This window comes from Rhinolophus ferrumequinum, chromosome 3 (genome assembly GCF_004115265.2).
Source record: "Rhinolophus ferrumequinum isolate MPI-CBG mRhiFer1 chromosome 3, mRhiFer1_v1.p, whole genome shotgun sequence".
Taxonomy (NCBI): domain Eukaryota; kingdom Metazoa; phylum Chordata; class Mammalia; order Chiroptera; family Rhinolophidae; genus Rhinolophus; species Rhinolophus ferrumequinum.
Genome location: NC_046286.1, coordinates 61,068,120 through 61,094,352, shown reverse-complemented (window position 1 = coordinate 61,094,352; position 26,233 = coordinate 61,068,120). Strand labels below are relative to the sequence as shown.

Genomic DNA, 26,233 nt, shown 5'->3' with positions numbered 1-26,233 from the left:
AATTTATCAAACCAGACACGGGTATGGTGAAACTCTCAAAGTTGGTGTCAAAGTCATCATTCGAGGCATTTGTTAATGGTTACCAAGAAAGGCACATGCAGTGGTTCAAGGTGAGGCCGTAGATGGATTGGCACAGAGTTAAAGGAGGCTGTTTTGTTTCGATTGCCGGCAAACCTCCATATCTCGCCGTTTAGCTCTTGTGCCCGCAGTTCCCAGGGCCGCGAAGACCATTTCCGCTGTTCTTCCCACCGCTCCGAGTCGGAGCGGACCGGGAAAGACAGAAGCGCCAGCCACTACACCCCCGGGATCCCCAAGCACTTTGGTCGCATTTCGGCGGCGGCGGCGGCGGCGCCGCGCTCACCCGGTGCATTGTGGGCGCTGTAGTCCGGCCGGAACCTGTTGGTGATTACAAGTCCCGTGCTCCGCTCTTCCCTATCCTCCTCAAGTCCTTAGTTCCCCGCCGGGCCTCCGCTGGGCCTCCAGGGCCCGAGGCGCGGCGTTCCGGAGAGTCAGCTGTCTCTCCCCTGGGCCTGAGTGACGGAAGCCGGAGGGGCACGGGGAGGAGCTTCGGCGCGGGGTGAACGCCTGCGCTACGTGCTCGTTCCCCTCGCGACCGCTGCGCGCGAGCCTGGTGTCCCCGCGGCGGCCAGCAGCGGCGGCGTCGGTGGAACGGGGAGGGGGTGGAGGGAGCCCGCGGCGGCGGCGTCGGCGGCGTCGGCGGCGGCTGCAACAGCGAAATGGCGGAGACGGTGGCGGACACCCGGCGGCTGATCACCAAGCCGCAGAACCTGAATGACGCCTACGGGCCGCCCAGCAACTTCCTTGAAATCGATGTGAGCAACCCGCAGACGGTGGGGGTCGGCCGGGGCCGCTTCACCACCTATGAAATCAGGGTCAAGGTGAGGCCGTCTTTCCCTCCTACTGTGAGACCTCTCCTATGGTCCCAGGTTGCCCCCAGCCGCCTCAGGAGCGGATCCCCTTAGGCGGCTAAAGCTGCCCAGACTGGGAGCCTCTGGGTGACTCTTTAGGGCAGCCCTGTCCGTGGGCGGGGTCGTCGGCCAGGGTCTCTCTTCGTGTATGGCTTGGATGGGGGCAGCTGAGTGAGCTGAATCCAGCGCTGGCACTTGGAGAAGGTGCTAGAAGAACGGCGTGGGTTGAGCTCCGCTGGCCCCTCAAGCAGCTGATCTAAGAATGACATTTGAGTTGGAAAAGGGTAGATCTTTCGAGAACACTGAACACAGCCCTTCTGGAAGGGAGGTAGACGTGACTTGAGATAGATGGGGGGTTTGCGCAAAGTTGAAGCGTTCCCAGTTTTCTTTTTCTGGACACTTTTCCTCCGAGGTGGCCAAGCCAAGCTGATTGCTCCAGACTCTTCCCAAGCTATGAGACTAACCTAGGTGGTACACTTTTCTGAACAGAACCTAATGGGAGTTCACAAAAGCCTGACAAATTTGTAAGGCAGAGCAGGTGAGAACGGTGATTGGAAATGATTGACCTTAGCACTCTGGGCCACGTCGGGCTGAAGTATGAGGTGTGGCGAGTGTTGTCTACCTCACAATCCAAAGCTACTTTAAGAAAAACCTATTCGTTTGGGGATCTTGCTTTCTTAATTTGGAGATTTGCACTTAACTGAATGAATGAATCAGCTGAAGTAGAAAAACACTTATAATTTCATAACTAGTATTTGTTGGCAATTAGTAATTCAGATGATTTGAAAGATGTTAATTGAGAATAGTGCTTCTCTCTGTAGTTCAGGATTAAAAAACTTTCTTATGTGTGGAAGTAGCTTTAAAAATTAATTACATAAAGTGAATCCAGCTGTTAAACATGACAAGACATTATTTTATTGAAAATTAAGCATAATAAGAATTTAGGTTTAGAGTAATCAAAATTTACATAACAAGTTACTATTAACGTATAAGTGGAATAATTTCTCCCTAACTTATGCCCTTTTTTGTGGTAAAAAAAAACAACGTGAAATTTACCATCTTAACTATTTTTAAGTGTATGGTTCAGTAATATTGAGTATTTTCACACTGCTGTGAAACTTACTTAAAAAATGATGTACTTATGTAGCGTTGCTAAAAAAATTAATAATCATCAAACTGTAGTTTAAGATATGAAACTAACAGTTTAATGTTACAAGCCACCCTTATCTCCCTACGTATGTGTAAGATGTGAGCCATAAGCAGTCTTGTTATAGCGAAACTGCGAATCCAGGCTTCAGTGTACCTAGGGAAGTGCATTACCAAGTAAGCCTAGTGGAAAAGTGAGGCTTTTTATTTTTTTTAATCTTTTGGAATGTCCTAAATATATGGCATATTGTTCACTACAACAACTTCCTCTTTTACCCTTACTCACCAGCATGTTTTCCTTTCTTTATTTTGCTGAAACAGAATTTGGTATTCCTGTTTCTAAACTTCCATAGCTAGTATTTCCTGTCACACAACTGAAGTGGAATCTCCTGCCTATACATCCTCCATTTGGTAACTTTGGGTTTATCTTGCAGAGTGCATTATATTAAATAGACTCTAGTGTGATAATTCAATTATTTTAAAAACATATACTTTATTACCAAATAGCTGATGTGACATTTAAAAATAAGTTGTGTTTATGGTGTGATCATTTGCATTTTAAAGAAAATAATCCTTTTTAAGAATGATTAACGAGTTACAGAATTAATGAAGTATACACCTACACTGGTTTGTATGACATAAACCAGTTTGTTGTGTGTTAATAACTGTTACAATCATAAATATGGATGCTCTCTAAGAAAATGTAATTGGATTTCTAATGCTCATGAAATGCCATCGTGATTTCTCTTAATGTGTAATGTGTTAACTTAAATTCAGGACACCATGTAGTAAGATATTAGGTCTTATTTTAAGCATCAAATGGTTTTTGAGAATAATTACAGGCTTGTGTTAAAGGAGAATGGCCAGTGAAATGAATAGGTAAATCGTTTTTTTTAAATGTTATTTATTACTACTTTTCTAAACTGTTGCTGCTCTCCCTACAGCCTGCCCCTACAGCCTGCCTTTTGCTACTGAATTTGCCATGTGCAAACCATTTTATGTTTCAGAGTTTGGGTCCTTAAACTGTCTTAGAGTTAGTCTTTAATTCTGGTCTTGAGAAAAATGTTCAATTTTATAGGATCTGATTGAAATTACTCTAATTCACAGAGTAATTTTATCTGGATGGTGCACTTTGGAATGCAAGTTTCCCAATCTCCATTTATCTTTTGGTTTGAGGAGAGTGTTTAAGACTATTAGGATCACTTGATTAGTATCTTTGGGCTTTTGAAAATAATTGGTAGTGTTAATGTTTTTTTAAATTGTTCTAATGGGTAGGTACAGCAGAGAGCACCATAAATGATTAAAGCTTTAGGAAAGCTCAGGGCCTAGAATTATTTTGACACATTAAAAAGAAGGCTAAAGGGGAAATTCAGTCACGTTTATGAAGTTTGTGCTATAATGTAACTTTTAAATTTCTGGAGATTTTAATTAAGATCTATTATACCTAGAGCCAACTATTTGGAACAGGAGTGAAGTTAAGGATCTTTTTTGAGCTCTGAATTCAGAGAATAGAGTTATCATCAGTAATTAGCAGAGTGAGGTACAAAATCTAGGCTCCACTTCCCCCTTGTAGAATAGGTATGATAATAATAGTACCTACCTCATAGGACTGAGTGAGATAATGCATATAAATCTCTTTTGCACAATGACTGGTACATAATAAGCACTCAGAGTTTACCTCTTTCTAAATACAGGTATCTTCTAAATCAAAGGTCAGTTATCAGCTACATTTTCTGTATTAACCTGCAGTTGAGTTACTAAAATTCTTAGATTTTTTTTATCAAGAAACCTACTTGGCATGGAAGTATACTTTCATTGAGGTAAATGTATTTTAAAAAGCCATCTTGTTTAGTACTAAATCAAATAGACTTTTTTCAATGTTTTAAATATTTATTATAGTTTGTGTGGTTCCATGTGGAAAGTTGTGATGCCATTTAGAACATGGTAAATTTCACATTTAAGACCAAAAATACTGAGTAACTACTCCATATCTTAAGGTAATATGGTTCCTGTGACCGTACTGTACTAGTGTTTTTTCCAGTTTTATTGAGATATAATTGACATATAACATTGCATTTGTTTAAGGTGTACCATATTATGATTTGCGTATGATATATTGGGAAATGATTACAATAAGCTTCGCTAACATTCATCACCTCATAGAGTTACATGAAGCCGAATAGTCAAATTTTCTAAGCATTGTGACAGAAAGATGTTTAGTAAAAGTAGCATCTTGACACTGTTTGCCTTCTAAACCTGTTTTGGTGATTTTTCTCTGGGTGAATTGTCTCATTTTAAATTGGGAGTCATTAATATCCAGATTGGAAGCTGAGAAATAATTCTTAGACTTGTTTTTAGGATTTATAAGCATGTATTATTAAAGGGTCAACGTCATATTTTAAAGAATGAAGGCATTTTGGGGCCAAAGGACATCTGCACAGTCTATGTGGCTTTATCACTTGGCCGTGGGATGTTGTCTGATAACATCTTTGCTGTCGGCTGTGGCTGACTTCCACGATCTCCATCAAGGAGAGGCATGTTGCTGCTAGCTTTGAAGATTCTTACCTAACACATCTCTTAAGATGGGAGGGAAGAACAGAGGCAGGCAGTGACAATTAAAAAGTAGCCCTGGGTTATTAACGCTCTTCTATATAGGGACTCTGTTCTCTATTTTAACAGATTAGGAAACGGAGGCAAAGAAAGCTGTCTCTCACCCAAAGTAAATTATCTAACTAGTGGCAGAGCCAAGGTTAGATTTGAAGTTATTCTTGCCCTGGTTCAGAATTGCTTCATGACTGCTGTTCATTTAACTTAAAACAGTTATCTACAGCCTAGCGTTGGGACACACCCTACGTGTCTGAACCTTTTGAAGGAATTCCCACTGGTTGGCACTCTTGAGATCTGGGAGTTGACTCCTCAGTAATCCACAGTAGGTAAGATGCACCCAGGAAAAATAAACAGCTGAAGAGTTTATTATTAAATTCCGTGTTTTGATGAGTGACCTGAAGAAAAAGTGTTGATTGGTTTGTGATGCTTATAAAAGGAGAGCTCTTTTCTGTGTATATGAAAGCTGAAAAGTAAAGGGATTTATCACTTGAATACCTGTTGTGTACAAGGCACTGTGCTATATATATAATTAGATCTTTGAGGTAACCAAGCAGAGTAGATAACATCTGTTTTGCAGATACAGAAGTTGAGGTCACTGTTGATCCTCATCTCTTGTCCCTTCCTCATCCTTATTTTTTGCTCCAGTTCTACTGAACTACTTGTATCGCCCAAATAAGCTGCGTTGTCTTACATCAGGGTCTTTGCACACACTGCCTCCCCTGTTAAAAACAGTCTTCCTTTAGTGCCTCATCTGGCTACCATGACTTGTCCTGCAGGACTCAGCCTTACTGTCACCTTTTTATAGATTTTGCTGGTCCCTGGAATCCAGACTGGATTTCCTTCCTCTGTGCCTTGAGGATTAAGTTTGTTTGCTTCTCTGCGGCTTCCTTTGGTTCCTGTATCTTGCACTATAATCTCTTAGAGAGCAGGGACTGTCAGAGCCACGCTTATTTATTTAACACCTGACACTGTTTGGCACATAGTGGAGTGGACTCTTTGGAATAAATGAAGTTTAGGAAGGTTAAGTATCGCCCAAAGTCACGGCTCATAAGTGGCAAAACTGGCATTTGAATCTAGATTTTCTGCCCTTCAGAGCCCATACTCTTTCTTCCAGCCTCACTGAAATTCCGATCACCTGGGGAGCTTTTGAAGCCATGGAGACTCTCTTTTAATTGGGTTGGGGTAGGATCTAGAGAGTGACAGTTTAAAAACCACCCAGCAAAGGCACTTGGCTGATATGCAGCAGGGATTATTCCTGGTTGCACCATGCTCTCTGTCTCTGAGACGTGATAGGCAGCAGAGAAGTAGAGAAAAATACATGGATTCACAATGGTTGGTAGCCAAGGCAAATTCTAAAAATAAATTAAATAATAAAACATCCTGACAGCAGAGAGGAAAACCAGTGACATTTGCCAAAGATAGAAAACTGTGTTTTGGAGGGGAGGCCATTTAGATACTAGCTGAAAGCATGCCACCGTATACAGCTTAGCTTTGGGGGAAGAAGGGAGACATTGACTATATGCAGCCAGGCCAGATCTTTTTACTCCCGTTTGCACCATCCATGTCTATATCCCTGTGTAATAATCTTGGAAGTAAACCAGAAGTCAAGAAAAGACAAAATAGCCATTTAAGAAAGAAATCTTTGTATGTCATTAATATTGTCACTCTATACCTTTAAAGTGGAAGATCTAAAAGGCCTCAACTTTTAGCTATCACGATAATGCCACGTAATGGAGATTTTCCTCCCTTCACCTTCATAATCATACAAAGAAGCACTGAACTATTATTTTTAGACACTTTGATGTTTGTACCATATTATGCTGCTTCCATGGAAGCAGAATCAACAATTTTTTGAACATCAGCTACGAAAGATGGTGTCCAAGAAAAAGCAATACTATAATCTTGGTCCTGCTATTTGCTGATTCCTTCATTAAATGACTTAAAGCTTTCAACCAAAGTCCTACTTCTTTAAAGAAATAATTTAACTTAGGGATTTGGACATGGTAGTAAAGTGTGACATTTGCTATAGCTTGCCAGAAAAGTTGTATCAATTAGAATATGGTTTGGGCTGTTCTCACAGAGCCCTTAATAGTAGTTTATTTTTGTCACTGGAAGCGGTCTTGGGCAATCGCAGCGGGTATTATGGCTTGACCACCAGCTCCCAACATCACATCCACATTCTAGTCAAGGGAAAGGTATATTCCTGCTCTTTGCCACATGTAGCTACAAAGGAAACTGGAAATTTTAGTTTATCTGGGCAGCCATGTGAGGAAAGGAAGAACAGGCACTGTGCTTTGCCCGCGGTAGCAAGTGACATCAGCCATTCTAGGGTGTGACTTCTTCAGCATTCTGATCACCTCTCTTTAATTCTTTCCCTTTTTTGGCTGAAGTCTGAAATTTTAAAGTTTTGAAAAGTTCATTTGATTTGGAAGAAAAAAATTGAGCTCTTGTTAATTTTGCCATTCTTAAATGTGAATGAATTGTGAACCCTTCCTGAGAATTAATTTTGATGAGTAGAGAAAGAAGGCAAGCATGAAGACGTGGCACATCTGATAGGGGTATAATATGGCATTGAATTGGGTTACAGGTACTGAAAGTGGATGATGAACTTTTTTTCCCCTTCAGTGGCTGTTTAAATCTATGTAGACAGTTTTACTTAGGACCAGCATTTTAGTTGATGACATTGAATGGTGGAGTATATAATTTGAGCCACCAAAATAAGTGAGATCAGTGTCTCTTACCAGAGAATCATAGGAAGACTTAAAATAATTTTTATAAAATTATGTTGTATCTAACAATATTGGAATGGTCACTTTCTAATTCCTTGCTCTCTAGATTTTGATTTTGTCTTTGATGTAACATCTCTATTTGCTTGGCTCTCCTAAAATTATTTCCACACCTGCCACCTATAGCTTGTTTGCTTTTTTCCCATTTCTGGCCTTGTGGGATGAGCTTCCTTGTTCGGTTGTAAGTTTGGGAATTTTAATCCACATGGAAGAGTAAGAGTCTCCAAGCTCCCCTCCTAGTTCTCAGCGTCTCACTCCTCTCTTGCCTTGGCATTATTGGCTGTCTTCAGGTAGAAACAGAAGTAGATAAAAATCTTGTTGGCTAGGCATACATCTGTGTATCACCATGTCTTTGTTCAAATTTATACCCAAAGATTCCCCCATGTTACGTAACGGAGAACATTCTTAAGACACTAATGGGTCTAGAGCAGGGGTCAGTAAGCTGTGGGCCTCCGTTTTTGTAAAATGTTATTGGAACACAGCACACTTGTTTGTTTACATATTATTTATGACCACTTTTTAACTAAATAGGAAGAGTTGAGTAGTTATGACAGACAGCCTAAAGTGTTGCCCTTTGTGAAAAAGTTTGCTAATCCCTGGTCTAGAGTTTATGTAGCGTTGAAATAATGGAAATCAAAAGCACTTGCAGAATCTTAATTTCAAAACATGGGACTATAAAAAAAAAACAGTTTAGGATGCCAGTAGCAAATGACTGATGAAACAGTAGTTAATTATAACACTACTAGTTAGGTTTTTCCCCTTACACATTTATCAGATAGCAATAGGATCTTAAAGCATAGCCCTGTTGTTGGGTGCTGAATGAATAATTAGATGCCCTTCTCTCCCTCTAAAGGCTCAGTTTTTACAAAGACAAAAATTTAACTTTGTGAGTTATTAGGTCACATCTACTATATTAAAGCCAACCACAAGGATTTTCGGTTTATAAAGCTTATGTTCTCACCCGAAGCCTTATGTAAACTTCGAATAACCATTCGAAGAAAATTGGTGTCGTTATTAGGTTGGTGCAAAAGTAATTGCATGTTTTGCAATTTAACCTTTTAAACTGCAATTACTTTTGCACTAGCCTAATAAAACTAATAGCAACTGGCTCATGGTGGTTTTAGGGCCCGTCTATAAAGCAGTGGCAAACGGGAGATGATACCTGACAGAACTGATTGCGGTGAGTGCTGGCCAGCATCGTGGCTTACATGCTTTCTATCCCAGAATTCAGTTCTTATTCCACATCACCAGGTGATGTTTGTGTTCTTACATGTTAACCCTCTGCACAATAGAGCAGTATGCCGCCATTAAATGATTTTTCATAATATTTAACTTGGTTGAACTATTGACGTAGGTGAGTTGAATGTCTGGGTTGTAGAAAGGGGTTAAGTTGAAAATTGAGAAACTGATACTAACTCAAAATGGGACAATATAGTAAATTGATAGAATTTTCATCTTGGTTTAAAAGGGCAAATGATGTTGATATACTTAAGTTGAAATTGTAGGTGTAGAGCTTTTCACTTAGATGTTAGGATATGATTTTTTTTTTTTACTAGGATGTGATTCTTATCTGTCATACATGTATTTGCCCAGTTGTGTTCTCTCAAGACTTCTTTCTAACTAAATTTCTTGTTAGATTTGTTTACTTAACATTAAGTAGTAGCTCCTGTGGGCCAGTTGCTTTGTTGAAACCCTTGGAACGCTAAGTTTAATAAGACGTGGTTCCCGCATTCAGCAAGTTGACACCAACCTGAAACAAGACTAAACGTTTTACTTGATCACTTTTCCCTAAAACTGTCCAATAAACGAACGTCTATGAACTGCCTACTATATGCCAAACATCGTGCTTGATGCTTGGCTAAGAGATGAGAAGCATAGCTCTTGACCTTCAAAACTTACCGACTACACTGCAGTGGGGGAGAGAGGTGAATGTAATTTGATTTGGTCGTGCTGGGTGAAAATACTCATGTGCGGGGGAGGGGGGTAAGCCAGGCCTGCCATGTGTCGTCGTGTTCTCGGCAGACAGAGCCACACTGCCTTTTCTGTGCTTCACTTCAGCAGCTAATGTCAGTGACCTGCCACTAAATCACACAGTAGTAATACTGGATTCTGACCACTTTCTGCCCTCGGACCCCTCGTTCCTGCCCGGCTCAAACATCTTTTTACTTCTTTGTTTATGGTCTGTTTGGTTTTAAGCATCTCTTGGGTAATTGCTATGTCTAGGCAGTACGGTAGGCACTTTCTCTTCTGTTTTCTTTGACATAGTTTTAGGTACCTAACTACCTCCTCTTAGAAACTATAATGGCACTTATTTCCAGTTAGAACAGATCATCATAGATATAGATCAGTTGATTATTCTTACTTAACAATAGTCATTTCCTGTTTCAACCTGATCATGCTTTGTGATACAGCCAAGAAAGTCTCCTTGATATAGCCAAGAACCTGCTGTTCTCCTCCCAAACTTGACTCTAATGACCTTCCTTTATTCCTTTTGCAAAAAGCTCATTCAAGTATATGTATGTAGTATAGACTGGTCTTCTCATTAACCAATGTTGCATCAGTTAGCTGTGAATAACAAACCACCCCAAAACTTAATGATTTAAAGTAATGATTTATTTTCCATTATTCTGTAGGTTGGCTGAATGGCTTCTCTGCTGCTTTTTGCCGGTGATCATTTATGTAGCTGTTTTGAGCTGGAGAGTTGGCATGTATGGCTGTCCCCTGGGATACCTCATTCTTCTCTTCCACATGGTCTCTCATTCTCCAGTCAGCTAGGCTGGCTTCTTATACGGAAGTCTTAGACTAGCATTCCAAGAGGATGGAGATGGACCTCTTGAGTTCTAGGTTCTGAAACTTGCTTGTTACTTCTACCATGTTCTGTGGACATAGCAAGTCATAAGGCTAGTCCAGATTCAAGGGGGAGGGAAATAGACTCCACCTCTTGGATGGAAGGAGCGTCAAAGAATTTGTGGCAACATTTATCTACCACACATTACTTCCTAGTTTGGAATCTCCAAATGCCACAGTTAGTGGTGGCACCTGTGACGTGGTGACTGGTAGGCAGAATAATGACTCCCCGTAGATACCTACTTCCTAATACCTAGGACCTGTGAGTGTGTTACCTTACATGGCAGAAGTTTGCAGGTGTGATTACGTGAAGGATCTTGAGATGGGGCGATTGCCTCGGATTACGTGGTTGTACCTCATGTAATCTCAGGGGTCCTTACAGGTAAAGCAGGCAGTGGAGTCGGTCATAGAAGGAGATGTGATAATGGCAGCAGATACAATTGCTGACTTTGAAGACGGAGGGAAAAGCCATGAGCCAAAGAATGCAGCCAGCTGTACAAGCTAGAAAAGACAAGGAAACAAATTCTCCCCTCAATCCTCCAGAAGGAATGTAGCCCTGATTACACCTGATTTAGCCCAATGAGACCCATTTTGGACTTGTGCCCCCCCCCCGCCCCAAACCATAAAAATAATAAATCTGTGTTGTTTTAAGCTGCAAAGTTTATGGTAATCTGCTACAGCAGCAATAGGAAACTAACCAGAATGACCATGCCCCTGTCCTAAAGATTGCTTCCAGCAGAAGGAGACTCACTCCCAGAGAAGGAGAGTAGTGGAGGCCAGGGCTCAGCCTCACTCTGAGCCGAGATTGTGGGCCACAGCCGTCTCTTTCCTCCCCATCAGAGTCGAGCACCGTTGCTCTCATGAGCCTTCTCTTTCTAGTCTCCGAGATGTTTACCAAGGGTATAGGAGAATCTGTTTTCCCATGGAAAAAGTTGAGTGCCTTACTTAATAGGCTGTAGAGGATTGTTTTTCCAAACTAAAGAGAAAATACTAAAAGACTAAGTCGCTTTGGCTATCCAAGTATAGGTTGAGATTAACAATGCTAAATGACCGGTGCATTGTTTTTTTAAAAGACTGAGTATAACAGAAAGAGCCACATAATCTATGATAAAGTTGTTTATCCATATCTAGTGCCCGCATATGAGACGGCTAACTTCTGAAACTTGACAAGTGTAAAATTATGAGTATTAGGTGATGACTATTTTAGGTTATTGGCTCTTGATTAAAATTTAACTTAGAAAATATTTCCTACTTTATTATCAGGCCTTTGACCCTCCATAATTCCAAGCAAGGTCTTGGAAGCAATAGAATCTTCCACTTACTGTACACATTAGGAAAAAAGTACTTCGACTTTTGCAACTTATAATTGTAGGTTTCAGAATATATTTAAATATTTCAAGCAATAAATGTATAACTACACAATTTCTTATGTCATCTGATGTCATTTTGTTGTTGTTGTTGTTGTTGTTTTGTTTGTTTTGAGAAGAAACTTGCACTTTAACTTCAGGCAATCATTAAAATGAGCAAGAACAATCTGGGTTTTTTTTTTTTTTTTTTTTTTATGGGGAACATCTAGGACCCATCAGCGCCAAATCAAGTTGTTGTTTTCAATCTAGTTGTGGAGGGCACAGTTCACAGGCCCATGTGGGAATCGAACCGGGGACCTTGGTGTTATGAGCACTGCGCTCTAACCCACTAAGCCAACCAGCCACCCTACAATCTTTTTTTAAAACACTCACATCCACTTGTGATAGGATAGATTTTAAAAATCCAACTTAAGGAAAGATTATGAAGTATATAAAAAATATGTATCAAATATGTAAGGTGCCCAGAGCTTCTGTATGAAGAAAGTTCAAGAATGTCAAAACTAAGGGAACATAGTAGAAGGATTATAATTGTATAGAATCTGATTAAAACGTTCATAAAATTAAAAGCTTTATAGGATGAAGTAGGTCATCTGTTATGAATACCGTTCTATGGGTTATTTAGAAGGAATGTTCTTTGATCTGCCTTTTTGTAGAATTTTTGCTCTGCCTTTGTCTGAAACTGCTCTAATACAGTAGCCATTACCCATATGGAGCTATTTAAATTGAAGTGATAGACTCAAACTACCAGACATCTGTTTGTCCAGTTTCCTTGGAATCAAAGTTGACTTATTTGACTTATCTTAAGTTGATTAAAAGTGATACTGGCCTCTAATACATAAGATGGCCTCTTGTATGAAGGGACCAGTGTACACAAGGCTTTTCTCCCGTTTCTTTGACTTTTTGTCTCATCTCACTGTTTCTGGTCAGTAGTCACTTACAGTCTGGTCACTGTTAGGCCTGTGCCAAACTCCGAGGTGTGTAGTGACTTCACACACATCCCATTCTCTACTGATTAAGATAGAGACAATTTCTTAATACCACCAACCAAAGATTAGAGACTTATTTTCTTCACAGGATCGTTTATTATGTTAGGAAATTGAGTATACACATGTATAAACTGTAGTTTACATAGACTGTAGCTTAACTAAAAGTGAACTGGGATGAGAATAAATGGTACCTTTCAGAATGCATCGTATCTTCCTCTTTTCACTACTCTCCAGATGTAAAATTTGTGTGGCCCTGGACAGCGTTAAGTTATATCTGCTTTCAGGACTGTCAGATCCCCAGGCCTTCCCAAGATATTAAGCTCAGGGTACCTGAAGTAATTTCCTGTTCTGCAACGGATTTTGGTGTCTTAGAAGTTTTGCTCTGGCCAGTGGAAGAGGAAGTGCTTCCTGCATTCCCTTCCTGCCCCACTTCCTCAAGGTTTCTTCATAAAGTACTCAGAAAAAGTCTTGTTAGATTAGAACATTAAAGCCTTATGACTTAATGTATAATGTTCTCGTGTAGGGAAACTAAAGACAACTCACCAGTTGTCTAAAATCTAAATTTAGATTTTAAAGCACTTTCATAAATTAGTTTTGTCCCTGAGTATACACATTAATATACCCTTTTCATAAACACCTTAAGTTTGTACGGAGTCCAGCTGCAAAGCAAAAACAGCTTCCATTGTAGCTTCACTGAAATGCCCTAAAGAACTTCCTTTTTTAATAACCTCCTAATTTGAATTCTCGGATGTTAAACAAGTCACCTTGTCATAAAGATTGAATTGTTGCAACACTTTCTTTGGCAATTTTTGATGGCTTGTGGTTTGATTAGTGTTTGTCCTCATTTCACCTGACTTTATTGAAAGAGCACAATTTCTTACAGTATCAAGTGGTTTCAGAGACATCTTGGCAGGTTTGTTTTGATAACAGTATTGCTAGAAATTTTATATTCTATGACAGAATCTGCAGGAAAATGTTGTTCTTTTAATTCATAGTTGCTTTTAATTCATAGTTGCATAATTTCTTCACTTGCCCTGACATTACATTTTCTCTCGTTCTCCATCAGTCCCTGTATAGAGAGCTCCCCATTCCTACCCCACCAGCAGAATCCCTGACTTACCTCATTTTCTTCTTGAATTTTGACTAATAGGTTTATCATATTGTTCAAGTTTCCCTCTCAAGGAAGCTAGACTTCTCCCAATTGATCTGAGTATCTGGGGCTGTCTTTCCCTACCCAGTGATGGTGTTATAGAAGAGAACTGGAGGCAGATGTGAGTATCATTGGGTGCAGGAGGAGGTTGTAAAGGAGAAAAACTATTATATTGACTAATTGTATAACATGGAATTCCATTCTTTTAGAACCTGCACTAACCATTTGTTCTTTGGGAGCTAGTGTTTAACATAGTCTAAGAACACTTAAATTGGACATGAATTCATATTCCAGTTTTGCCTTATCTGTTAATTTAGTGCCCTTGGGCAATTAACCCCTACGAATCTATTGTCCATTCTAAAGAATTCACTTTTAATCTGTTTTTGTGTTTGAATCTTTATTGTGTCTCTTGTAGACAGAGTATAATGGGATCTTATTTTTTTACCCAGTCTCACAATCTCTGCCTTTTGATTGGAGTGTTTAATCTCCGCATATTTAATGAAATTACTAGTATGATGAGTTTATTTCTGCCATTTTGATACTTATTTTCTGTCTCATATTTTTGTTTTCTGTTCTTTCTTTACTGCTCTTTGTGTTAAATATTTTCTAGTGTACCATTTTAATTTCTGAGACCTTTAAACTTCTTTTTAAAAATTATTACTGGTGTTTGATCTAGGAATTACAGCATGCCTCATCTTTCACATTGTACTTCAGATTAATACTAAATTCCTCAAAATATAGAAACTTTGCTCCAGTGTCACTCCATTTTCTCCCCACTTTGTGCTATTATCATTATGTGTATTATACACCTTTATGTGTTATAAGGGCAACAGTACAGTTTTATGCAGTTGTCTTTTTAATCAACTAATAGAAGAACAGAGAAAAATGTATTTATAGTGTCTTATGTGTTTACCTACGTAAGTACCTTTACTGCTGTACTTTATTTCTTCATGTGGATCACAGTTACCATCTGGTGTCATTTCTTTTCAGTGTGAAGGGCTTTCTTGTTGTATTTCTATTAAGCAGATCTGCTTACTATGCATTCTTTCTGTCTTTGTTCATCCAGAAATGTCTTATTTAATCTTTATTTTTGAAGGATAGTTTTGCTGGGTGTATTAGTTTTCTATTTCCTATTGCTGCATTAAAAATTACCATGAATGTACCACTTTAAAATATTACCTCATCACTTTCTTTTAAGTCAAAAGTCAGGGCATGGCTTAACTGAGCCCTTTGCTCAGGTCTCACAAGGCCTACAATCAAGGGGTTGGCCAAGGTTGTAGCCTCTTCTGAGGCTTGGGATTCTTTCCAGGCTCACATGGTTGTTGGTGGAATTCATTTTCTTGCATCTGTAGAACTTACAGTGGCCTTCCTCTTCAAGGCCAGTGGGAAAATCTCTTTGATTTCAGGGAAACTAAAGACCTCTTTTAAGGGGCTCACCTGATTTAAGTCAAGCCCAACCAAAAAATAATCTCCCTTGTGATAAACTCAAAGTTAACTGATTAGGGACTTTAATTCCATCTGCAAAATCCCTTCACCGTTGCCATATATTGTAACCAAATTTTGTTTTAAGTGACTTCTGTCATATTCATAGGCTTCACCTACAAATTTTCTGCTTGTTTTTAGCTTTCAGCAGTTTGACCATGTGTGTAGGTGTAGATCTCTTTATGTTTCTCCTTGGAATTGATTGAGCTGCTTGGATTATAGATTAAAGATTTTAATCAAATTTGGGAAGCCTTCAGTCATTATTTATTATTTTTTTCTCTCATTGTGAGACTCCCATTACACGTATGTTGGTATGCTTGATGGAGTCTCACAGGTCTCTGAGGCTCTGTTCATTCCTTTTTTTTTCTGTTCTTCAGAATAGACATTTTCTATTGGTCAGTCTTCAAGTTTTCTGATTCTTTTGTCTTTGAGCTCAAATGTTCCGTTGAGCTCCTACAGCTAATTTTTCATTTCCATTATTATACTTTTCAACTCCAGAATTCCAGTTTAGTTCATTATCTCTTTTTGTTGAGATTCTCTATTCACTGAGTCATTGTCATCATACTTTCTTTGAATTCTTTAAGCATGGTTTCCTTTAGTTCTTTGATAGTTGCTGTGAAATCTTTGTCATCTAAGTCCAATAACTGAACCTCCTCAGATATAGTTTCCATTGACTGTTTTATTTCCCATGTATGGGTTATACTTTCCTATTTCTTTGTGTGTTTCATAAATTTTTTGTTCATTTGAACATTTTAGATAATATATTTTAGAGACTCTTGAGTTAGATCACTTTTACTCCCCTCCTCTCCAGGAGAATGTTGCTGTATCTTTTTTTTTAAGGACTTGTCTGTATTACGTCTGTGGTGGCCAGTTGCTGAAATCTGATCTTTTGTTTGTTTATTTGTTTGATTTTTCAATTCTTGTTTTAATTTTTTTTAAGCCTGGCTTTGTAGGGGTCACCCTTTGATCAACATAGCTTAGTGGTCAGCCAGTGACTGGTCAGAGGTTGTGCATAAACACCTCGAACCAGTAAGGCTTTTGCCCATTGCCCTGGTTTTGTATGCAGGTTAGGGAATGAATTCAAACTATAAGCAGTTTACAAGTTTGTTCCAGCTTTCGCTTTGTGCCACGTCTTCTCATGTCCATAGCTATACTGTATCTGTGAAAGGTCTATTTAGCCAGGGATGTATAGATAACTAAGGTCCGCGACAGGCTTTCCTGAGTTTGCATACAGCTTTGTGCAAGCACACAGCCTTTTAAACCACCAGGGATAGATGGCAGCACATCAAGGCTTACCACAGCTCTGCCATTCTCAGGATATCCTGCTAAACTTCTGGCAAATCTGTTGGTTTTTTGCCTCAATTATTATTGCAAACTTAGGCTGCTGCTATAATGGCCTTCCTCAATTGTTTGCCACAAAGATCCCTATTGTTCTCAACAATACCCCTGTATGTGGCACTCTTCTGCGTTCTACTCCTCTTAATCAGTGATCCCCCAATAGCAGTGATGGTGCTGGTTGTCAGAATTTGTCTCACGCTGACCATCGATGGAGCTGGTGGGGGATGGCTAAACCACCACAGACTTCCACTGTTCTTACCTGAAGTTCAGTAGTTTTTCTTGAATAAACGCTTTTCAATTTGTTACATGTATTTGGCCAACTTTCAGAGTCTGATATGGTGGTTTTGACATGTTTGTGTAGTTTTATCATATTTTTTTGAGAGAGGCTTTGCCAAGCCTCTCACTCCACCATTCCAGCATCTCCACCCTTCCCTTTTTACGTTATACCTTTATTTTAGGTTCTGTATTTTGAAGAGAGGGGGTCTTTCTCATGTTATTATGCTTTTAACATTTAAATGTTTTTGAAAGCCTCTTAACCAAGTATTACATAGCTCCTTGCACATAGTATTTGTTGAGGTATTTTAATTATTAAATGCTTAGTAGAATTTTTAAGCTTTATTTAATATCTGCTTTGTATCTGGTACTGTAACCATAGTGTACCTTAAGAGCATGAACTTTGAACTTGAACACGGGTTCGATCTTCTCTCTCTCTGCCTATTAGTAGACATGTTACCTTGAGCAAGTTACTTAGTTCCTCTTTTTGAGGTTCTTCAGCCATGAAATGAAACTTAAGACAATTAAATGTGATGTATGACATAGTATTTGCCCTACACTAAGTATCCAATAACTAATAATACGTGTGAGGTAATACTAGTTGCTATTTAATTCTTGAAGTGGCAGTATCTTCATTTTAAAGATGATGCAACTCAGATTTAGCAAAGGCAAGTAATTTGACATGATTGTACTGTTAAAGAGTTCCAGAGAAGGGCTTGAACCCAGGTCTGCTTAACTAATTTATCTGTTTCCTATTGCTTCTAGGAATCAGAAATGGTGTCACAAATTTGTGATTAGCTCCTATTATGCTAAACTTAAATCATACAAAGGAAATACTGAATAAATGAATACATACACACAGACACACACACTCACACACTTACACACTTACATATTTGCTTGCATTTTTTCCCCCAGCAATGTGGCATGTCAGCAAATTCAACCACTAAAAGTGATATAGCAATTGTTTGAACCTTAAGTGTCTCTGAGATACAAGTTTAATGACTATAACCATGAATGTGAGGGATTTTAAACTCTTCATCTACAAAGTTGGACATCTGAACTTGAAAACTTTTGATACATAATGGTGCAAGCAGCCATAAAGGTAAACTTACAAAAATTTTCTATTAGCTTTTAAAGCCTTAAAGGGTGTGCATACATGTCTTTATCATAACAGTGCACCCCAGTTGTATACTGTCTTACAGAAACTTCCCCGTGGCATTCCAGTATCCGTAGTTCTCTCTCCTCACTTACAGTGACCTTTCCTGGTCTGTGTCAAGTCTGTTGAGTCAGTGCTCATGGTAGAGTCTCAGTTAATGCCTTTTGTGCTGTGGACTTACTAGCATTCTAAGTAACATTGATGTCTTATGAGACTTCATAATTAATATTTATAAATGTCATGACTTAAAATGTCTTGTTTACTGTACTTCCAAGTAGGGTTGGAGAGCTAAAGGTGAAGGATCTGGAGTGATTTCCTTTTCTTACAAACTTCACAACTCAGAGGAGAGGACAAGAAAGGGAAGTATGAAAAGAAGGAGGTGACTACTCAGAAATGAACTTCAACTGTGAGGAAAAGAACCGGAATACCTTGCTCTCCAGCCCCACGTCAAACACTGACTACACCCAACAGTTAAATATATGCTAGCCAGAAATGTTTTTTAAGTCATACTGACCTAATTATGTGTGTCTTGAAACCTTTAATGACAAGTTGCAATTCCTTTTATGACCTTTGTTCTCAGGATTCTTAGAGAGTTACTTACCATTTCTAATAAAACAGATTTTATGTTAGTGATTTGAGTACTTGCAGGTTATTAGAACAATAATCACTCTTTGTTGGTAAGGAATAAAGTATTGTAATGGCATTGCTGTCAATATGTGGTGTTTAATATTGGCTAGTTCTTATTATAGCTGGTCATCTGACTAGAAGAGAAAGGAGTCTATTAATATAGGTAGCACTCATGTCTTAGAGAATTAAGACTCATTAAACCTTATTCATGCTTTTTATAGTTTTCTAGGTAATATTTCATTGAAGAAACACTTCAGCTTCATTCTTTTGTAATATAGGTGACAAACTGTTTCATACTATCTATTCTTAGAGAAAGCAACTCAATCTTAAATTACAACTTTTATTTATTTTTGTTCTTAATTTTTTTTTTTTTTTAATTGGAGAACAGTGTGTTTCTCCAGGGCCCATCAGCTCCAAGTCGTTGTCCTTCAGTCTAGTTGTGGAGGGTGCTGCTCAGCTCCAAGTCCAGTTGCCATTTTCAATTTTAGTTGCAGGGGGTGCAGCCCACCATCCCATGTGGGAATTGAACCGGCAACCTTGTTGTTAAAGAGCTTGTGCTCTAACCACCCGAGCCATCCAGCCGCCCCTCCGGAAGCTCAGCGGCAGCTCGTTGTCTTCAATTTAATTGTGGAGGGCGCAATTCACTGGCCCATGTGGGAATCGAACCGGCAGCCCTGTTATTCGGAGCTCGCACTCTAACCAACTGAGCCATTTGGCTGCCCCTACAACTTTTATTTTTAAACCTTGCCTTTGTTTAGAGTGAGAAAAACTTCAGTTCAGGTCATTTTATCAACTTTTTAAGTTATGGAGAAATACTTCCTTTGCTGAATAATCCAGAATCAATGCACTTACGTATTTCCTGGGAACCTCTGCTACTCAGAATGTAGTCAAGAGCTAATCAGCAAAAAAGTAAACAGCAAAAAGATAACATTTTAAAAAGTCTATGTACTTTTTAAGTACCACATTTTTATGTATGAAATACTGTCTTCTCAATCTGCTGCTTGTTTAGCATGATTCTACCAAAGTCGAGTTACTGATTCAGTTATCTATTGCTGTGTAATAACCCCAAAAGTTAGTGGCTTAAGATACCCTGTTTCCCTGAAAATAAGACCTAGCCAGACCATCAGCTTTAATGCGTCTTTTGGAACAAAACTTAATATAAGACCCAGTATTTATATTATTTATATTAAAATAAGACCGGGTCTTATATTCATTTTTGCTCCAAAAGATGCATTAGAACTGATGGTCCAGCTAGGTCTTATTTTCGGGGAAACACGGTAGCAACAGTTAACATTCACTTTATCCCAATTAAGCCGTTTGGTCAGGTCTTAGAAGGAACAGCTATCTCTGTTCTCGATATCTGCTGGTGCAGCTTGACTGGGCCTGGAGGATTTATTTCCAAGATGACAGTTATATGGCTGGCTGGCAAGTTAGTGCTGGCTACCATCTGGGAGCTCAGCTGGAGCTGTTGATCAGGTCCTGAGTTTTCTTCCATGTGGATAGCTAGACTTCTAACAGAATAATGGTGACTGGGTTCCAAGAGAGAATGTTTTAATGAACAAATGTCCCGTGAGGACAAGCCCCAATTCACAAATACTTGCCAGTATATACCATTGATGAAAGGCAGTCACAATTGCCAAGTCAATTTGGGAGAGGTTACAGGAAGATAATAGAGGATACAAAAAGAAAGAAACTAAGGGCCATGGTTTATTGTAGGTCACCAAACTAATAGCCTAGTACAGTTAGGTACGTCTTCAACTTACAGCAAAGTAGCTTCTCTGGAGGACATTTTGAAGCCCTAACATTCATAGTCTTTGGCCCAGTAATTTCACCTTCGGGGGTTTGTCCTGTAGAAAGTATATAAATTCCCTGGCTCTCTGTCAAGGTTTCATCTAGCTCTCATCATAGCATTTTCCCCAGAGTCAGATAGCTGGTTGATGGAGGAGTTGGGATAAAAATCAGATTGTCTGGTTCCAGTGCTGTGTGCTTAACCATTGTACGACATCACCTCTCATGTAGATCATGTCTGTATGCAGTCGTGTTAACTATGTCAAGTGAGAAGCTAATATAAGTATATTAAATAAGAATACAATTTGTATGTATAAAAGACTGAAAGGATATTATCAAAATGAAGTCTCTACAAATGAACATGTACTATTCTAATGTTTCTTTTTTTAATTTTAAGGGTACTTTTTATGAGCCTACCATGCAAACTTAATTCATATATATGTGTTTTGTATCTGTTCTATTTCTTCCCTGATTAGTACAAGTTTCTACCCTTTTATCTAAACAGTAAAGGTCTGTGATGAATTATGGTTGTAGCTGTCCCCCCCTCCCATTTCATGCTGTAAGTATCTCTTGAGGATGCTGATTGTTTTACATCCCTGTATCCATATGTGCCTGATACTCCCATGTTTCCCCGAAAATAAGACCTAGCCAGACAGTCAGCTCGAATGCGTCTTTTAGAGCATAAATTAATATAAGACCTGGTCTTACGTAATATAACACCGGGTCTTATTTTACTATAACTATTTATAATTATTATAAATTAATATAAGACCGGGTCTTATATTAATTTTTGCTCTAAAAGACGTATTAGAACTGATTTTCCGGCTAGGTCTTATTTTTGGGGAAACACAGTATATGTATAGACGTTTAGAATAACACTGAATAGAGCTTCTTAACTAATATTCTTTCACTGGTTTCCACATCATAGTTATAACGATTTTGCATCCCATTTCCAGTTCAGTATTCTCATAGTGTTAGTTCCAAATCACCATCCTTAAGGAGGTAAGATATTATTGCCCATATCTGTCCCAGCTAAACTAGAATCATTTGGTGGTCGTACAGATTTCTGAGCCCATGTTAGTAAGTCTTGGGCAGTGGTTCTCTCACCTTAAAATCACTTAAAAATACTGATTTTCAGATTCCACCCCAGACTAATTTGAATGAGATTCTTTAGGAGCTGTGCGGGTGTGTGTGGGGGTGTTTAAAACTCTTGAGGCAATTCTTATGATTAGGCAAGTTGGGGAGATAAATCATTTTGTACTTTTAAAATTGTTCAAAAAACATCGTAGGCTATTAGGCAGTTTTCTTTCAGTAGAAGCCTATAGGATTATGTAAATGTTCATGAACTATTACGAGCAAATTTTTCTTCACAGTAGAATTACTGTTGCACAAGTCCATTAAAGGTTGCTCGTTGAAAACCTTGCGCGAGCTCGCAAGTGAGCCTTGTTGTCAATTCACAAATGAAGAGTATGGACAAAGGAGGAAAAATATATGGAATTACTTGGTTTATGCATTAAACCAGTCTGTATAATTTCTTCTCTACTGTTTTGGAAATTACACCATAAAGGATACTTCTTTTAAAATAACGGGAAATTGTATCACTGGAAAGCCATGTCCTTATTTTTTTTTAAAAAAAGAAAGAAACTAAACTAAATACCTTGGCTTAGTGACAATCTACATTTCAAAGGTTCACCAGACTAAAAGCTTATTCTTCACTTAAATGACTTCTCCCCAGACATATTTAGAGTTCATCTAGGTTATAAACCATATCTCCCGTTATTCATGCTGTTCCAGATTGGGTAAAACAAGTATCAAAAGTACTGAAGGGAGAGGTAATAGCTTAAGCACTTCTCAGCTTATCCTTTATCTCTAGATGTAGATATTTGGAGAAATGCAACCGTTTAATGAGAACTGTAGTGGGGCATCCATTTACATCTCTTAGGATTGGTTGAATAGAGTATGGTCTATTGAGTATACTTTTGATGTCGTTGCCAGTCTCTTTTTTCAAATGTACACGTGACACTATCTGAAGAAATACTAGAAACACCTAGTAAACATTTTTCTAATATCTATTGTTAAGCTATATTCAGGTGATCACATTTTGAGGCTTAGTTTTCTGCTTGGCTATCAGTGATAATCAGGTTACATATAGGGTATCTGTGAGCCGCTGACTTTAATAGGTCAGCCTGTGTAAGTGTGTAAGACCCAGCTTTTTGGAGACCAGTAATGTGGCAGTTTCCTCTGCTTAGACGTGAAGGGAGCACTTGTTTTAGAGCTCTGTACCATGGTTTCAAAAATCTGTTCTTTAGTATATAATGTCCATTTGGATTCCTGATGATTTTACCCCATGTGATTAGTATTATTTTGTGGGAAATGGCCGGTTTCTCTTTTATATAAATAGCAGTTTAAGAGTATCAGGCATACAAGACATCTCATAACATTTCATCTCTTTGGAGTTTTGTTTCTGGTATATTATTAGAACAAATGAACAGCAACAAAATAATATTGAACAGTCTCTTCAGGTTTTTAGTCTTGTTCTTTTCTGGTTTTCTGAATGTCCCAGGTATCTTATGTAATCAGTCAGCCATCTTTTCTTGAGATACACAAAATAACAATCTCCTCTTGCAATTTTAAAGGCAAGATGCACAGAAGGTGCAAATTGCCCTGAATTTCTCCTCGGGCCAGTACAAATATCCATGGCTCCATTGTAGCCAAGTAGACTATAAATCCTCTTCTAATTCTGTTTACTAAATCAACAAATTGTGACCATAATGTACTTACACATCTGCATGTTCACAGTGTATTTGGCAGAGAGTAGGGCTTTCCTGCAATAAGCCAACCTCTCTCCTAATGGTTCAGGTCAGGCCAATAACTTCACCTAAAAATGTGATTCTCCAAGAAGCAGAATTCTTCCTGGGCTTTGACAGTTCTGTAAGTTTTAAATTTAGCTGGGTAAATTCCAAATGGCACTAAATTTTATTATGAAGGGCAAGTGCAAGAATAAGAAAAACTTACTATAAAGAGGAAGAAAAGGTAACTGTACGTTGGAGAAATCTGGCTAACCTGGCCTTAACCAAATGATCCAATAATAGGACATACTTCCCTGTGCCTTCTGATGTGATGCGCTGAGAAGGCTTCAGCATTCCTGCTGTGAGGAACATTCCCGTCAAAAGTGCGTGACGTGAAACTGGTCATGAGGAAACAGACAAACTCAGATGCATAATATATCTCAGATGCATAATATATCTCAGACGCATGATACATGGCCTGCGCTCTTTAAAATTGTTATCGTCTTGAATGACTAAAAGGTAGGAGGTCTGTTCTAAATTGAAGGAGACTAAAGATATAACCAGGGAAGTGCTTGATTCTTAATGGGATTCTTTCTGGTTTTTAAAAACTTCTAAAGGTTACTATTGGGACGACTGTTAAAATTTGAATATGGACTGTACATCAAATTTAAATGTCCTATATTTGGTCCTCGTTCTGTTATACAAGAGAACGTCCTTAGGGAATGCACACTGAAGTACTTAGTAGTAAAGGGTCATGATATCTGCTATTTATTCTCAAATGGTCCAGCAAAAATAACCGTAGATTTACAAAGCAACTGTAACAAGAATAACAATTGCTTAAACATATAGGGAGAGTATTACAATACTAAAACTTTTTGCTAAGTTTTAAAAAGACACAAAATGGATAATGTAAGAAAAACAAATAACTTAGACTTATTGTGCAATTATTGTGTGCCAGGTAAGATTCTAATTATGTTTATATATGTTACCTCGTTTCATCACTACAACAACTGTATGAGATAGGATTATAAGAACATGGCCTCCCAGCATTACGAATCTTATTTATTTTCAAGATAATTATCCTTTGTATGATTTTCCAAATAGTAAAAAAGAATTCATCTAGGTTAGTTTAACTTCTAAATCATCTGTTTTGATATAGTCTCACTATTATTCCCAGTTTATAGATAAGCAAATTGAGAAACAGAGAGATTAACTTGCCTAAGTCACATAGCTAAGTGGCATTGCTGGAATTTGAACCTATACAGAGACTGAGCTCTTAACCACTATCCTAATACAGAATATTACAAAGTGTATACTTTTATACTGAATGAATCTGTGAGATTTGAAGATAAGAATGAGAAAGTGAGTAGGGTTACTGATTGTGATTTTCTTCTCCCATAGAAGGAATACTATGACTACGTGTCAAATGTTTTGTAAAACAATATATTAAAATTAATCTCCAATTTGATTAAAGTCTCCCATTTCTTTAATTGAAGCATTGAATGTTTTTCATTTATATTTTCTCTTTTGTTTTTCTGTTCTCTATTTCATTTATTTCTACAATGGTCTTTATTATTTCCTTCTATGTCTTTTGTATTTAACTTGTTCTTTTTCTAGTGTCCTAAGGTGGAAGGTTAGGTTATTCATTTGAGATACTTCTCATTTTTTAATGTGGATGTTTACAGCTATAAATTTCCCTCTAACACTGCTTCTAAGCCTTGTTGTATGATCTTTTGAACCAGTCAGATGCTGTATGGTAAGTTTCAAAACTTATGCATAAATCATCTGGGGAACTTTTTTTTTTAAAGGGTCCATTCCCCTAGAGGCTGATTTAGCTGATCTGAGGTAGGCCTCAGGACTGTTTCTTTTTTTTTTTTTTAAGTCTACCCAGATTACTACCATTTGAAAACTATTGAGCTGTACCCTTACTGTATTTGTGCACGTTTCTATATTTGTGTTATACTTCCACTTAAATTGTTGTTAGCTACCCAGGTAATAATTCTGCAGCTTATCAGGCTGAAGGACCACCGAAGTCTTTGATTTCAGTAGCAGACGTAGGATGTGGAGGAGAGATTTGGGACTGACTTTTGTTTGCTATGACTTTTTAACATGTGTCCCATATTTAGATGTTATTTTTAAAGCTTCTTTTAGTAGCAGATGTGAACATTCTTGTATTCTCAGCTTCTGCCTTCCTTGACAATCTTTTTTTATAGTTTTGCAAAGAAATTTTAAATCGTGGTAACAAATTAACTAGTGTTTGGCTTATAATGATTAACAAAGTGTATTTTGAATGTGGAATAAAATAGTTTTTATTGAATTTATGGATTCCAGGTAACCAACTCAAGTTTTTGAAGAGCAGAGAACTATAATTTTCTGCTGCTTAAATGTTAGCTTGGGCCATAGCCCTGATATAGCTTTAAATTGTTAATATTGGATTTCTTATATAGATACCATGAGAGTAGTTGACGTAAATGTTTATAGGAGCCTCTATATTTGCTTCATTATTTGCAGAACTTTTGTAACTACATGAGCAAAATTGAAAAGTCTAAAATAGACCAAGGTTACTCAAACTCACCTTCAGCATTTACTTATAATAAATACGTACACAAATAGATAAAAGCTGTGCCTTAGTTTAGGGTTCTTGCCTGATGATAGACTTAAGTTTTGCTTGTCTCTGATCTTGCCTGTCTCGGGTCATTGTTCCTACAAATAAAATATTTCCTACAAATGTTACTTCATACAAATGGCTGACTTGGACACTTTTACATGTTAGGTAAAATGAACAATAGCTAGGAAGACAGTAATGGCTTCTACTTTATGCTCAGTGTGAGCAACTAGGGTGACTTTTCTTAAAATTGAGGGGAAATATGAACATCAGAATGAGAGAATACTAAATCTTGCCTATTAAATTTCAGAAGTTTTGGTCATCTTAAAGTAAGGTAACCTTATTTAGTCTGAT

At 38.2% G+C, this 26,233-nt stretch overlaps 1 protein-coding gene across 1 annotated transcript in view; it reads left to right on the top strand.

Annotated features, from left to right (window-relative positions):
• Positions 1–418: 418 nt before the first annotated feature.
• SNX3 (sorting nexin 3) overlaps positions 419–26,233 on the top strand; it is a 40,651-nt gene continuing 14,836 nt past the window's right edge. The window contains exon 1 of the mRNA XM_033103553.1: positions 419–899. Within this exon, the coding sequence (XP_032959444.1) occupies positions 738–899 (162 nt within the window). The 5' untranslated portion in view covers positions 419–737. The remainder of the gene's footprint in view (positions 900–26,233) is intronic.